Genomic DNA, 16,611 nt, shown 5'->3' on the forward strand with positions numbered 1-16,611 from the left:
CGCCCCGGGGGTAGACAGGTTCTTTCCCGGTTTCTCCCGGTAAAAAGCCAATAGGTCACTCCCTGCCCTCAGATGCAAACACTTATAGTATTCGGCGGAAAGGCCATCTGGACCTGGGGCTTTGTTAAGCTTACTAGCCCGTATAGCGCTCTGCAATTCGTCAAGCTGGATGGGTCTATTTAGATATTCCAACTGGTGGGCCGTGATCTTAGGAATAGAAAGGCCAGAAAAAAAACTCTTCCTCTTGTAAACGACCCCCCTTCCTATCCTCCTTATATAACTTCTCATAAAACATGCGAAATTCTGCACATATCTCGTCCCCCGTAACCAGTGGGGTCCCCCGTAACCAGTGGGGTCCCATCCGCCCGCCTCAGTTTGTCAATCACCGTGCTGCCCCTCGCTATCCTAACCATGTTTGCCAAAACCCGACCAGATTTATTCCCATACCTAAAAAAATTATGCGCTCCTCGCTGCATCCCCCTCCGCGCCCTCTCATGAAGTAAAGTATTGAGCGAGCGCAGTACCGCATTATAGTGCTCTAACGCCTGAGGAGATTTCAGGAGAGCCAAGCGCTGCTTCGCCTGTCGCAATTGTTGTTCTAAAAGCACTATACTCTTGCTCATCGCTTTGGATTTCGCTATGGTGTAGGACACTATTTCCCCCCTCATGACTGCCTTACTGGTCTCCCAGTACAGCCATGGGTCGATTTTATGTGCGCTGTTATGGATTGCAAATTCGTCCCACTTACTCAATAGGAAATCTCGAAATTTTTCATCAGCATACAGATGACTGGGAAACCGCCACTGACGTGCCCCATCACCCCCATCCCCATCACCTATATCTACCCAGATGATGGCATGGTCTGATATTTCTATAGGTCCTATTTTGGCTTGTCCAGTGTTGGAAAGTAAACTAGTCGAAATCAACACATAGTCGATTCTAGACATAGTTGCATGCGCCTTCGAAACATGCGTATAGTCCCTCTCGGTCGGATTTAAAGTTCGCCAGATATCAAGGAGTTGAAGTTCCTCACACATATATGCTACCCCTTTGCCCCTCATATTTTGTGTAAACTGTGCCCTTTGGGACCTGTCCACCTCAGAATCCCTCACACAGTTAAAGTCTCCCAACATCACCACGGGACCGCGAATAATACCCACCAACTCGGCTACTACACCTTGGAAGAAGGCATGAGTATACACATTAGGAGCATAGAGATTGCAGACTGTTATATCCCTGCCATGTACTTTGCCAATCAGAATAATATATCTGCCCCGCTCATCTGCCACCTGTCGTATTAGCTCAAACTTAATAGATTTATGTATTAGTATCGCGACTCCTGCCTTCCTCCCCACCGCAGGCACAGCATAACACTGTCCCACCCACTGTTTTTTTAGTTTCAGACTTTCAGCCATAGACAAGTGGGTCTCCTGAAGTGCTGCAATTCCCACGTGCTGCCGTTGAAGGGCACTCAGTATTTTTTGTCTCTTAATCGGCGTAGAAATGCCCCCCACATTCCAGGATATGTACCTAATCCGTCCTATCCTGTCGTTAGAGCCGTCTCATACCACCCAGTCCATTGGTGCCATCCACCGGACGGCGGCCTCCCAGCCTGAGCCGCCACCCGGAGAGGTGGCATGCCACTTTCCTGCCTCGGCGTGGTGTAGTGTGTATCATCATCCCCCCCCTACCCCCTCCCGAACTCCCTCCCCGCCCCCCAAACCCCCCCACCCCAAGTGAAGAAAAACCAGAGATAAGCCCCACATAGAAGTGGGTAAGAGGCCCGTGTATGATGCAACCAGGTGTGAGCCAGCCCCCGCACCGTTCTAAGCCTCCCGTAGCATACCATTATTGAACACATATAATCCGTCCTAACGAACATTTGAGAAAAAGATAATTAAGAAAAAGATACAAGGTATGTAAACATGACACAGCAAAAAAAAGAAAAGAAACAAGCACCAATATAACTGAGGTATTTTTAGCCCCTGCAAGAGGTTATTCTGCGTCCCACCAGCAATCCAGATCAGATGTGGCAGCCCAGCAGAGTCTTAGATGGGCTCATGCCCTCCGCCACCAATCCTGCTCCATCTCGTGCAATTTTCGCGGGCAGGAGAGACACTGGGCAGCGTCGCACTGCGCAAGCGTTAAGCATGGTATCCCGATCAGGAGCTCAGGTGCCCCTAACATACCGCCAGAAGAAACCGTGCTGCTATCTTAAGTCACCTCGTGGCTGGGGTACTAATGCCTCTGTGGTGCAACAATCGCAAACAAGTTATAACCCAATAACACTGTACATTCCTCCTAAAGCCGTGGCTCCCCGGCAGGATATGTTCTTCGAAACTTGAGCATAGCTTCCCAGTGCTCCTCCGTCTTCATACCATAAAGTCGCAGTCAATCAGTTCCCGGACCAATAACCAGGAATCCAAGGCCTTGTCCGGCACCACACTGTCACTTCGCACCGCCATTAGTTTGATGCCACTCCTTCGCCTTATCAGGCATGTCAAAGGTGAACACCTTTCCATCCCGCCACACTTTTAAGACCGCGGGGAACTGTAGCTCAAAACGAACATTGCTGTTATAGAGATCATTGCACAGTGGGCCAAACAGACGCCTCTTCGCCGCTACTCCCGCCGAGAAGTCCTGAAACATCACTACTTTGTGGTCCTTATATCGGAGGTCACGCTTCTTACGGTAGGCAGTGAGGATCAAAGATCTTTGAGCCCAGTTCATAAATCTGGCAATGACTAAACGCGGGCGGGTTTCTGATTCCCTCCGGGGCCCCAATCGGTGCGCTCTCTCGACAACCAGCTTTCCCTCCAAACTGTCCAAGTTCAGTGCCCCGGGCAGCCAAGTTTCAATTAAGGTCTGCAACTCACCCTCCAGGATCTCTTCGGGTAGGCCCATAAACTTAAGATTGTTCCTCCGCGCCCGGTTTTCGAGATCCTCTAATTTGGTATCCGCCACGCTCGCTGCCTGCTCGAGGGCCGTCACCCGGGCCGCAAGGGATTGCTGGTCCTCCTCCACCGCGGCTATCCGGCCCTCCGCGATCTCAATCCGGTGTCCAATGCCCCCTAACGACTCTTTAATGGTCGTAAAGTTTTCGGCAATCCCCGCAAAATTGGGCTCAAGCGCTTCCACCACGGCCGCCGTCATTCGGGTAATCGCAGCTTCATCAAAGCCAGCGTTTTCAGGCTCTTTCGCGCCGTCGGCCATTTTGGGCTCACTGCCACCACACTTCAGCTTTTCTTTCTCCTTCCGTGGCGGTCTTGCCGACATACCCTTCAGCCTACAAAGCTCCTGGTAGGTGCTTAGAGTCTTCCGCAATCTTTCAAGATCTTCTGGCAGCGCGGCGCCTAACTTTAACACTTCAAATTGTTAGCTTTTAGCTGGCTCACACCCGGAGCTCTGGAGAGCACGTCTCACCAGGCTAGTGCATCACGTGACCTCAAATTGGGACTTTTTAAACAGTTGCCAGTAGCAGCTGGGAAACTGGACTTTTGTTGTGCTTTTGTTTTTGTTTTTGGTAGACAAATTTAGATATTTCTGTGTTCAATATTGAGTTGTATCTGGTCTTTCTATTTCATTCTTCCCCCAGTCTAGACCATAGGGTAGTCTGCTTCAGTCTGTAGGATCGTGACCAACATGTGAACCCTAGTCTTAGGATGATTTCTGTACTGATGCTAAGTGATAGGGATGTGCAGCTGGAAAATGTTTCTTTTTCTTTTTGTTTTATTTTAGTCCTATTATTTGACTCATTTTTTTATTTCGTTTTAGTGCGCACGAAAAAAATGAATGCACATACCTAATGTGACCAGAGTCTTCTGCTGTCGTCCCTCTAGTTAATTATTGATCTGCTTAGCTTCTATAGACCTGTATCCCTTCTAAATCAATATGTGAGAACTATCGCCAAATTGTTTCGCAGAACAAATCAAATACTACATTCCAGAACTCGTATACCCTAACAAAACACTTTATGGCAGCTAGCAGGCTATCATTTAGTATCAGAATGCTCATAGCAGCAATCACAATTGAGTCTAGAAAAGAGACTTGTAAAGTTAGACGCTGAGAGAGTATTTTGACATGGTTGCATGGGACTATCTACAAGATTCTCAAAGTGTGGTTGTGGTGGTGATTATGTTTAATATATATCCACAACTTGTATGCAGGTCTCAGATATTCTTAAAAAAAAAAAAAAAAAAAAAATCCATACCAAGGTAATCTGTGCCAAAACATTGAAAAACTGAGGTCCTAGAAATAAAACTCCCCTTTTAAGAGGAAAAATCTATTTAATACAAGTACCTAAATTGCTGTACCCCTTACAAGTGCTGCCATTTTGTGGCAAAAAAACTTTAATATCAAAGCTCTAAATAGCTCAATCTAGTATTTTTTTTTCTCCCCTATGGAAGGGGAGGAGCATCTAGAATTTTATATAACTTCATCTCACAAGGTGCCCAATAAACATGGAAGACTTTTCACTAATTTTATTTCTCACCCGACTACCATTAGGCACCCAAGCGAGGGACAACTGTAAAACAGCGAACAACTTCTGAAATATATACAGTATTATTTTGAACAGTTCCAAAACAAATACTGAAAACCTCCTAAGGTTCCAATCATAAATATATTATCATAAAACCCATCGGGGACAACATTATACTGTGGCTGCATAAACTGGGAATAGTTTTTTAGATTGGTACATTTTAAATATTGTCATTACAATAGAAGACGTAGTGGCCTGGCATTTATCCCCAGCAGAATTACAACACTACCCAAGAAGGAAAATGCCTCTTACTATCAAAGAAAATCTTTTCATTAGATCTGCTCTCATTTGGGAGGTGAACTGAGCAAAAATTTAAACCAACCTAGAAATATTTCCCTTTTCACCTTTCTCACCTTCAGAGGTGGCGCAGCACCGGAATAAAAACAGTATTTAAGATGAGTAGAATAATACTATAACAGTAGAAAAATACTAGGAAGTAATGTTTTTTAAAAGAAAAATATATTCTGACACAATTTCTAACTACCAAGCTAAAATTTTATTACCTCAAAAATAAATACACAGTAATTGACTTATTTAACCACCAGCTGTCAGAATGCCAGAGTTAACTGTCTCGGGGAATGATGTCCCAAGGTTGGATAAATCAAGTTAACTGACTAGCATCGCCTCTGTGTGAGCACTGTCCTCTGCCTCTCTGTCGCCCACCCCTGTTTTCCCTTTTATCCCTTTGCCTGCGTGTCATCTTTCCACCTCCACTCATACAGTGAGAGCCAGAGCTGGCAGAGCTGCTTTGAAGCAACGGGCTTCGGAGCAGTAACAGCTACCTGATCCTTGGGGGTTAACGTTTCCTACCCAACTTCCTGGGACAGAGTTGAAAGAGTTCATTAAGATATAATGTTGCTAACTGCGTTCTCCTTTTGGGAGTACTGACTGATGACTAGCTGGCACTCGTCACCCTTCCCCCCCCCCCCCCCCAATTACAAGGGAGGTCAGTTCAGCCTTCCTTTTACTTTTACTAACGAGAACAAATATTGTAGCATGGAATGGTCTGTATCTGCTTGTGTGTTTTGTTTTGTTTTTTTTTTTTTAATTATAGTGTTTGGATGGTCCTTTATTACAGGAGGGACTGTCGGGGTTTTCTGTCTTGACTACCAGGGTGAACGCCAAATAAAAACACACAGGTCTGAAATGAAGGAAACTGTACTTAGAGGGTACCGCTGCTCAGATTTGTGGTGAAAGTAATGCATCCACCTAGTTCTGGCTTGGTTTGCCTGTTGCTTGTCAGGAGTGTGAGATTTCAAGACACCGGTCTACCCCCACCCCCCCCTCCATAATAGGAGTCACCACTCTGGGGGGGGGGGGGGGGGGGGGGAAAGGATTTTGTAATCCTTGTGGACAAGATGCTGAAATCCTCAACTCGGGGTCCAGGTGCAGTCTAATCTATTCTATTTCCAGATTAATTAAAAATAAATAAAAAAATAAAATTAATTTCAATCTGGAAAATGGGGCTTTTCAAAGTGACTTCTCTGCCTAAATCCATAGAGAATGGCTGCACAGCAACCTCTTAGCCTGGGGGATGGGTCAAACAGAACTTAATTGCTCTTGGGTTACCCAAGTTTGTCACAAACCTTTTTCAGCATGCCCTTTCATGGAGACTTCTTATATGATGCATTGTGGGGAATTTTGCTGTTATCGCTGCTCCTTTAGTGGAGGAGGATTTTGTATGCTTTTGAGGCTTTGGATTTTATGAAGGGTGGGGTTATTTAATTGGTTGGGCAGTTGATGGCCTAGTGACTGCTCAAGATATGGGATCTGCTGGGTGATTGGGAGTCTGGTCTGATTATGTGACATTTGTTTCTATATTTTAGAATGTGATTATGTATTGTATTATATATTTTAGGAGGTATTTGATTATGGTTTTTCAGTTGTTGTAAACCATATTGGGTGACCCTTTGATGGACCAGGAATGAAATATGTAAATTCAAGATTAGAATAGATTAGACTGCACCTGCACCCTGAGTTGAAGATTTCAGCATCTTATCCACAAGGATTACAAAATCCCTTTTTTCCAGAGTGGTGGCTCCTATTATGGAGCCCAGCATTGTGTGCTTATAGTTCAGATTTAATTTCCCTATGTGCATCACTGTGCACTTGTCCACATTAAATTCAATCTGCCATTTGGATATCCTGTCTTGCAATTTCTTACAATGGGGCTGATGCAATAATCATGCGCTGAACAGTCAGCGCCCGCTTTCTTAATGAGCCCCCAGGCGCCCATCCTGGGGGCGCCATGCAATATTTAAACTAGGGGTCACATTAGCAAGGAGGCGCTAGGTTTGCTTGCGTGCCCCTAGCGCCTCCTTGCTAACCAGAGCCTGAGCGTGTTTGCCGTCCACCGGTTAGGGAAAACTGATGCTGAGTTTCTGTGTCGTTTTCCCAAATGTCGCACAGTCAGGGGTTTCAGGACATGGACGCTTTGTCAGTGGATTGCTGGCTTTTTTTTTTTTTTTTTAAAGTTAAATTAGTTTCGTTTTTCCTCCTACTTAATATCGCAATGATATTAAGCAGGAGGCAGTAAAGAGAGGATTTTTTTCCTCCAAAAATTCACTTAGGAGTACATTTTCCACTCTGCATACACGTGTCCATGTGCACGCGCTTCCCGGTGCACACCCATGGTCATGCAGATTTTTCTAACATGCATGTGGCGGCATGTGCAGGGTAGAAAATCTGTGGGCTGTGTGCACATACGCACTAGATTTTATAATCCGCATGCATATGTGCAGGCGATGCACACAAGGGTGTGGGCTCTTGCGATTTCTGTGTGGCGATGCGTTCCGGCCTTCCCCTTCCCCTCTCCTCCCAACCCCCTAAACCCTACCTTTTTTTTTTTTTCTTTTGTTTCACAACTTACTTCAGCTCCTGAACTGTACATGCCCAAGCCTGGCACTTGGGCATGTACAGGGCTTTTCGCACGTGGCCGGGTCCCTTCGAAAATTTGCTCGGTGCGCACAAGGCACGGCCATGCACATAAAGCCTGGATTTCATGCATTCAGGGTTTTTAAAATCCAGGTGTTTAGTGAAGGGATAGACCTCTGTCTAAAGAAAACACTCTAAGAGCTCCTTACTTTTCAAAACCAGAACTCAAAAGCCACATCTAACCAACTACTAGCCCCACTTATGGACAAAGGATCCACCTGCTACAAACTGTCTCTGAGGGAAGGTACTGATAAATGGCTTCTCCTTTTACTAGCTAACTTCTATTGTAGGGACCTAGGGCCATCTAGTGGCCAACCAGGGGGTCACCACGTTTTTCTTCATCTTGACCAGGTAGATAGTCATATACATCCACTACTATACTCTTTTGTGAACACAAATGGAATTTCTGTCCATAAAGATTCCACAGTGTGGCTTGTTTCCTGCTTGATTCTGCCATCCTTTATATAGTGCCACCCCTCACCTGCCTTATGGTACAGTTTGTATTGTGGTATCAGTGCCCCTCTATCCCAAAGTCTCTGAGAAAATTTGTGCCTATATTTTCATTAAGTGCCTTAGCTTCTAACTTGCCAGTCTCTTTTCTTTTGACATTTTTCATTTGCATACAAATAAGTTAGTGTGTGTGTGTGTTTTGTTTGTATTCACAACCTGTTTATTCGCAGTTGATTGAAAGTAATTTGGAATTCTTCATGTTTTGTCTGATCTTTATTTAATTCCACCTGGGCTACGTTACCACTGCCTCTCCATCAGGATTTTCCACCTTTTCTGTTATGCCTGTGTCCTTTCAAGATAAATCACTCTGAATCATGTGTTCCTGAGCAACTATCTGCTTTTCCTTATGATTTAGTTTTAAAAACTGTTCTATCTCCTTTTTTAAATCTTGGTGCTGGCAGCTGGGTTCCACCCTTGTTAAGGGGCAGCCCATCCTTTCAGCATAGACTCTCCTTCTAACCAATCTAAAACCCTCTTTTATGCACCATTGTTTCATCAGTGCTTTGAGTCTGGAGCTCTGCCTGCTTCTGGGGTCCTGCATATGGAACAGAGAGCATTTCTGAGAATGCAATTCTGGAGACTCTGGATTTCAATTTCCTATCTAAAAGCCTCATGTTAGCCTCCAGAGTATCCCTTCTGTCCTATGTTGCTGGCATCCAGATGAACCATGACAGCTGGCTTCTTCACAGAATTCTTTAAAATCCTATTTAGGTGACTTGAGGCCTGCTACCTTTTGAACCAATCAGGCAAGTTACCATGCAATCCTCTTGGACATGCTACCATAAAGTTCAGTCTTGAATGTATTAATCTTGGATGCCCTAGGAGAGAAGCTAAAGAGTGAAATAAATCCAAGGAAATGGTAAGGCAATCACCAAACTAAGGGCTTAATTTACTTAGGCTTTTTCCCTCCATTTTTGTATCTAGGAAAGCCTAATAGGCCTAATAGGCTTTCCTAGATTAGGCCTAATGGGCAGTTCTCCAAGACTCATCCCTCTTCCCTCTGCTTTTTTTTTTTTTAAAACCATTTTTATTCATGGTGTAAAGCACAAAAGAGAAAACCATACAGTATAAGTACAGTAGACAAAACATTAATTTTCCCTCAACTTTAGCTCTTATTCCTAACCACCCCCTTTATCTGGATGAACTGTGAGCCCAAAATTATAAAAGACACACAGATCTATGCTGATGGTTGCTTCTCATCAATTGATAAAAAAAAAATGAATGAAAGACATGTCAAGTTCTCCCAAGCTTTTCAATCATGAGAGATTGCTCTGGTTGGACCCTTGTCATGAGTTTCTATTGATTAGATTTCAACTTGAAGACAAGGAGGTTATGCTCTTATTCAGGCACGAATTTTTGGAACCGCTGTGCAGGGGGGGAATTCTGCGCTCCATGGTAGTGAAGAATTCCCCCAGGACTAGATTATGCATCAATATTCATTAATTCACCAAGAATCTTATACCCAGTTCCGTGTAACTAATACCTATGCATAAGCTCATTTTTCCTATTTCTTTTTGGAATAAACAACTTTAACTTCCTCCATATATGGTTAGGCTTTTGCTACTAAATATTATATTAATTTAGAATTCCTAGTATGCTGTAGCTACTTCATCTTTAGTATTTCTGCCTTTATTGTTTCTAGCCAGGCCTAAATGCACAGTCTTTGTCCTTATGGCTGTTAGCATAACCTAACTAAGGATTTCGAGCCTGAAATCCAGAAAATTGCCACACCTTATCTTTGACCTAAACCATGTAATAGACCAAAAATATATAATTTTAAGAAGCAAAATAGCAAAGAATCTGTTCCATCAAATCTGTGAATGAAAGGACATATTTTGTTACTTGTTTTGCAACTTTAATGCAATTCTTTTCTTGTTTGAAGGTTGTTGAAGGAGAGTTTAGGTGGAAACTCTAAAACAGCAATGATTGCCACCATTAGCCCTGCTGCTACTAATGTAGAAGAATCTCTCGGCACACTTCGATATGCCAAGCAAGCTCGCATGATCGTCAACATTGCCAAAGTCAATGAAGATATGAATGCTAAACTGATCAGAGGCGAGTTTGTCATTGTCTTACCCTTTCAAACAGCAGTGTTGTAATCCTATAAGTTACATGGGGTCAAGTTTTCTCTTGACCTTGCCATCACTGCAGGAGGTTCACATTCACATGTGAGGGTGGAGAAAGTGGGAAGTGGAAAGTTTATTTTTGAAACCTCAATTTTTGGGTGTAAGAATCAGACCAAAGCAATAGAACTAGCTCATCATGTTGAACCAGTTCCTTGTGAGATACTGCACAGTCTAGCCATTTAATTTGTATAGCAATATCAAATATTGGAAGACTTATTGTGAAGACAAAGTGATTCATAAATTTTATAAATAAATATTTTGATATGGTACTAAAACTTTAACATTTTCATTAAAAAGGTAAATAAAAAGCCCCAGAACTTTAAATAATGCAAACCTTAAAAAGATGTTCTATGCATAAATGGCATCTCTCTGGCAAGCATACACGTGTCTGCATGTATATGCAAATACTTCATCAGGATCCCTTTGGACTCCTAACATGTACTGAAAATTTGGTGTGGACAGGATACTAAACTGTTTTAAAAGCTGCCCAGATGTGCACGTATCTTCCAGTGTTTGCACATCTTAATTTCAAAAAGGGGCATGGGTGTGTTTGAGGTATGGCCAAGAGATGTACACGTAAATACTTACGTGCCCTGGCGTGCACCCAGGTCCTTTGTCACGCGACTTTACTTCTGCTATGGAGGAGGGGTAACTTAAAAAATAAAAGAAATTAGTTATTTCTGCTGGGTTTAAAGGGTCTGGAGGGTAAGTTGAGGGAGTGCAGGCTATCAAAACAGGGGAGTTTGGAGGATCTAGCTCTCAACTGGGTGAACTGATGGCTGAACTGGTGAAACTGGCAATGGTGTGGACACAACACCCATTATTAAATATCCTGACTTGCATGGTAGAATTGGGATTTGTGTGCATGCCCACTTAAAATTAGGTGCACGCGGCCCGGCCACTTTATAACGTGTGTGCAAGATATAAAATGGCTACCTATCTGGGTGCTTGCAGACGCACATGTTCCAAAGTGCACCGGTTTGAAGGTTATGGTCCCTGATTTCATAACCCAGCTTCCTTTTGGAAAGTAGGTTTACAAAAAATGGGTATCAAGGAATAATAGTTGGATAACAAGGTTTCTTTTAGAAGCGATCTGAAGACTGCAAAGCAATGTGACAAGGTGATAGCATAAGCCAGAAGAATGCTGGACTGCTTAGAGAAGAATAACCAGTTAAAGAAAAAGTTGATGATCCCCCCCCCCCCCCCCCCCCCCCCCCTTGGTGAGGCCTCACCTGGAGTATTGTGTTTAGTTCTGGAGACCGTATCTTAAGAGACAGGATGGAGGCAGTCCAGAGAAGGGCAAAATAAAGTGAGGGGTCTCCATCAAATGACTTATGAGGAGAGGCTGAAGGACCTAAATATGTATACCTTGGAAAAGAGGTGGTGCAGACCTTCAGATACCTGAAAAGTTTTAATGATGCTCAATCAACAATCCTTTTCCATTGGAGAAAAATAAGTAGAACTAGGGGGTCACAAAACTCCATGGAGGACAACTTAGAACCAAATTCAGGAAATATTTCTTCACGGAGAGGGAGGTGGATGCCTGGAATGCCCTTCTGGAGGAAGTGGTGAAAGCAGGAACAGTGAGAGAATTCAAAGGGGTATGGGATAAGCACTGTGGATCCCTAAAGTCTAGAGGATTGAAATGAAGAAAAGTGTAAATGGGGGTAACTTGCTGGTGTGATGATTACTACCCATAACCAATAACCTTCATACCATTTATGTAACGCCGTCTTTGCTCTCTGCTTCAATGGCAGGGGGAAGAGGAAAAGGGGAATTGGATTCAGATAGCAAACATGGATTCAGACTTTTATGATCTGGGGAAACAAACACTGAGGTAACTTGCTGATGCAGCTGTTACTACCCTTAACCAACAGGCCTGATACATTTGATGCAACTCAAACATTGCTCTCTGCTTCAGTGTCAAGAGGTAATGGGAATTGGATTCAGACAGCAAACCAACAAGGTCCCTGACCTTTTTACGGTCTGGAAACTAAGTATGGGGGTAACCTGCACAGTGCAGCAGATACTACCATAATCTTGCTGGGCAGACTGGTCCTTTTTCTGCCATCTTTTCTGTTTTGATAAGTTTAGAAATATCTAGTTTACCAGTCCTGACAATTTCCTTTAAGAATTTTGTATTGAAATAGCACAGAAGAATAGACTTAGGTCACTAAATAATACTTAGCTGCAGATCTACCACCACATTCTCTGTAAAAGGGGATGCAGAAGGTTTTCATGACTTACAGAATTAATGGGGTCATTCATCAAAATGTTATGTCATTAACGCATGCATTAAATCCATAATGCATGCGATAAGAACAGTAACGCATGGCGCAAATGCAAATTTTTGGGAGGGGTGGGATCAGGGAGGACTTTGGGTGGGACTTATTTATTTTATTTAAAGGAAAATTTGGTTCTTACCTGCTAATTTTCGTTCCTGTAGTACCAAGGATCAGTCCAGACTGCTGGGTTGTCTCCCTTCCAGCAGAGGGAGTCAGAGAAAAAAAACTGAAAAGGCACCCCTCTTAACCTGGTGTGCCACCTGCGATCCCTCTGTATATACGATATCAAAGCAGAATAATCAATAAAGGAGAACAAATCCCCAAACATAACAACCAGTGGCTACAACAATACGCGCGGTAAAAGAAACAAACCGTACCGCCGCATAACATATCAAGAAGATTCCTTCCCATGCCTGTAAAGAACTCTGCCAAGGTAAGAAGAAGGAAGAAAACATACAGAAAAAACGGACTCTCCAAAAAACCCAAGGGCGGGCGTCTGGGCTGATCCTTGGTACTACAGGAATGAAAATTAGCAGGTAAGAACAAATTTTCCTTTCCCTGTACATACCAGGATCAGTCCAGACCACTGGAATGTACCAGAGCTGCCCTAATTGGGGTGGGATCTGGAGAGTCCCGCATGAAGAACACTGCTGCCAAAACAGTCGATCTCCGGATCCCGGACGTCCACACAATGTTTTGCAAAAGTATGCAAGGATTTCCAAGTGGCTGCTCTACAAATCTCCTGCTGCGAGACAGACTGACTCTCCACCCAAGAGGCCGCTTGAGACCTGGTAGAGTGCGCTTTCAAGCCTTCTGGTATGGCCCGCCCAGCGCAAAGATAAGTGGAGGAAATGGCCTTCTTCAACCACCTAGCAACCGTAGCTTTGGATGCCTTGTGTCCCTGTCTAGGACCAGTCAATAAGAAAAACAAATGATCCGATAATCGAAAAGCATTGGTCACCTCTAGATAGCGAAGGAGAACCCGGTGCACATACAACTTATGCAGATCCTTATCCGTTGCAGAAGTCTGATCCAAATTCGGGAAGGCTGGTAACTCTACCGTCTGACATGAAAAGCCAATACCACCTTGGGCAAGAAGGAGGGGAACGGTCCTCAGCGAAACTCCCGAATACGAAGATACGGATCAGGACACGACAAAGCTTGAAGCTCTGAAATTCGCCGTGCAGAGGTAATGGCTACCAAAAAAAGTCTTGAGTGTCAAATCCTTCAAAGTAGCCCACCGGAGGGGCTAAAAAGGAAGATCACATAAGCCCTTAAGAACTAAATTCAAGCTCCAGGCAGGACAAATTTGTCGTACCAGTGGGCGCAAAAAATGGGACACATCTGGATGAGCTGACAGCGAAAAGCCATCAATCTTGCCCCGCAGACAACCCAGTGCTGCGACCTGCACCCGGAGAGAACTGCAAGCTAGACCTTTCTTCAGTCCCTCCTGCAGGAAGGATAGGATGTGTGCCACCAAAGCCAGACGCGGGGGGACATTCAAACCTTGGCACCAAGAGTCTCAAACTCTCCAAACACGAATATAGGCCAGCGCCGTGAATGATTTCCGTGCTTGCAAGAGGGTAGAAATAACCGAATCCGAATATCCCCTCTTCCTCAATTGCCTCCTCTCATAAGCCAGGCCACTAGACAAAAGCGATCCGCTCGATCTAAAAATACTGGACCTTGTCAAAGAAGATTTGGAAGGTGGGTGAGACGCATTGGACTGTCTATCGCCAACTAGATCAGATCTGCATACCACGGCCTTCGGGGCCACTCTGGGGCTACCAGAATGACAAACCCCACATGGTTCTCTATCCGACGCACGATCTTGCCCACTAGTGGCCAAGGTGGAAACACATACAGTAGTACGCCGCAAGGTCACGGAAGAACAAGAGCATCCACTCCTTCCGACCCATGGTCTCTCGGACGACTGAAAAACTGGGGCACCTTTGCATTTGTCCGAGTTGCCATCAGGTCGAGGTGTGGAACCCCCCAACGACGAGTGATCAGCCGGAAAGCTGCGTCTGACAATTCCCACTCGCCGGGATCTAGATGCTGGCGGCTGAGAGTCTGCCTGCACATTGTCCATCCAGGCTATGTGCGAGGCCGCCAACCAGACTAGATGTTCCTCTGCCCACGTCATGAGCCTTTCGGCCTCCTAGGCCACCGACTGGCTCCTGGTTGTAGGCTACCATCTTCGAGTTGTCTGACCAGACTCGCACCGCACACTGGGCTACCAGAGGGAGAAAAACACGTAACGCCGGGCGTACTGCCCTGGTTTCCAATCGATTGACCACGTCTACTGATAACTTGTCCAACGACCCTGAGCGGATTGTGACCGGCAAACTGCTCCCCAACCAGTGAGGCTGGCATCCGTCGTGACTATTACCCACTGCGGCTCCTCCAGGTCCATTCCCTGTAACAAGTGGGCCAGAATCAACCACCAATCGAGACTGGACCTGGCTGGTTCCATCAGTGGCAAAGGCAGGTGAAACTCCTCAGATTTCGGATCCCACCGAGAAAGCAATGTGCGTCGTAATGGTCTCATATGCACCCACGCCCAGGGAACCACCTCCAGAGTAGACGCCATGGAACCAAGTACCTGCAAATAATCCCATACTATGGGCAGGGTAAGGACATGAGCCAATGGATCTGCACCACCAACTTGAGCCTCCTATCCCGAGTGAGGAAGACCTTGCCTACTGAGGTATTGAAGCGTGCTGAGTGAAAAGCCTGGGAAAATAAAACTGCACTGAGCTGGGTTTTTTTTTTTGTTTGTTTTTTTATACAACCAACTTGCTGTAGCCAAAGGTGTTAACTAAATCATCCAGAGCTTAGAACTCTGTGTAATAAAAAAAAAAAAAAAAAACAAAACTAAATTTAAAGAAATTGAAAAATCAGGACCGCAGGTTCTGTCAACCCTTCTGCTGAGAGTCAGAGAAAATACTGAGGGATCGCAGGTGGCACACCAGGTTAAGAGGGGAGCCTTTTCAGTCTTTTTTTTTTTTTTTTTTTTTTTTCTCTGATTCCCTCTGGAAGGGAGACACAACCCAGCAGTCTGGACTGATCCTGGTACGTACAGGGAAAAGTGTTTATATACCGCTTTTAAAAATAGGTTTTGTCAAAACGGTTTACAAAGTATAAAAACAAATTAAAATTAGATTTAAAAATACATAAAATTGATATATAGCTAGATAGATTACTGGCCTTAAACAAAAATCGTATTAAGTAAAATGAGGGACACTATCACACTGTGCGATAGCATAATGCATGCTATGGCAAGATTTTAACGCCAGAAATAATGACACCTTTTTTCCAGGCATCAGGCTGTGCGATATGCCTGAAATGGCCATAACGCAATTCGCGATGCAATTCAAAAAATGTATTTTGGTCATTTCTGGGTTGGAGAGGGGGGGGGGGGGGGGAGGGAGAGGGCAGAGTGGAGTGGAATAAAGCGAGAGAGTTAGCCTCTGGGGAGGGCCTCACAGTGTGCAACTATTTATATCTCTATAGGAGGGCCATCTAATAGGTTGAGGTGAGGTGTTGGTGGTGGCCTAGGGGCCAGTTTCTCATGTAGAGTGAGACACATGAAGAGCACAGTATACCTTGGTGAAGATTTGATGTCATTTGGAGTGAGGAAAGACAAAGATGAAATTTTGTACTATGTTCTCTCACCCTAGCTTGATGGTGATGCATTGTCCTTTCGCACTGAGGATATCTCCCTAAGGCCTACTGCCCAGGAGGGAAGGGTTAGGTCAGCCATCATAGTTGATTCGATTATTAGGAATGTAGATAGCTGGGTGGCTGGGCGTGAGGATCGCCTGGTAACATGCCTACCTGGTGCGAAGGTGGCGGACCTCACGTGTCACCTAGATAGGATTTTAGACAGTGCTGGGGAAGAGCCAGCTGTCATGGTACATGTGGGCACCAACAACGTAGGAAAATGTGGGAGGGAGGTTCTGGAAGCCAAATTTAGGCTCTTAGGTAGAAAGCTTAAATACAGAATGTCCAGGGTAGCATTCTCTGAAATGCTCCCTGTTCCACATGCAGGTCACCAGAGGCAGGCAGAGCTCCTGAGTCTCAATACGTGGATGAGATGATGGTGCAAGGAAGAGGGATTCAGTTTATTAGGAACTGGGGAACCTTTTGGGGAGGGGGAGTCTCTTCCGAAGGGATGGGCTCCACCTTAACCAGGGTGGAACTAGACTGCTGG

General features: G+C 44.7%; 1 protein-coding gene across 2 annotated transcripts in view; it reads left to right on the forward strand.

The window, feature by feature from the left end:
• KIF14 (kinesin family member 14) overlaps positions 1–16,611 on the forward strand; it is a 132,892-nt gene that overhangs the window by 44,886 nt on the left and 71,395 nt on the right. For both annotated transcript variants that reach the window (XM_029618382.1, XM_029618384.1), the window contains exon 11: positions 9,867–10,039. In XM_029618382.1, the coding sequence (XP_029474242.1) occupies positions 9,867–10,039 (173 nt within the window). The remainder of the gene's footprint in view (positions 1–9,866; positions 10,040–16,611) is intronic.

Source organism: Rhinatrema bivittatum, chromosome 10 (genome assembly GCF_901001135.1).
Source record: "Rhinatrema bivittatum chromosome 10, aRhiBiv1.1, whole genome shotgun sequence".
In the NCBI taxonomy this organism is placed as follows: domain Eukaryota; kingdom Metazoa; phylum Chordata; class Amphibia; order Gymnophiona; family Rhinatrematidae; genus Rhinatrema; species Rhinatrema bivittatum.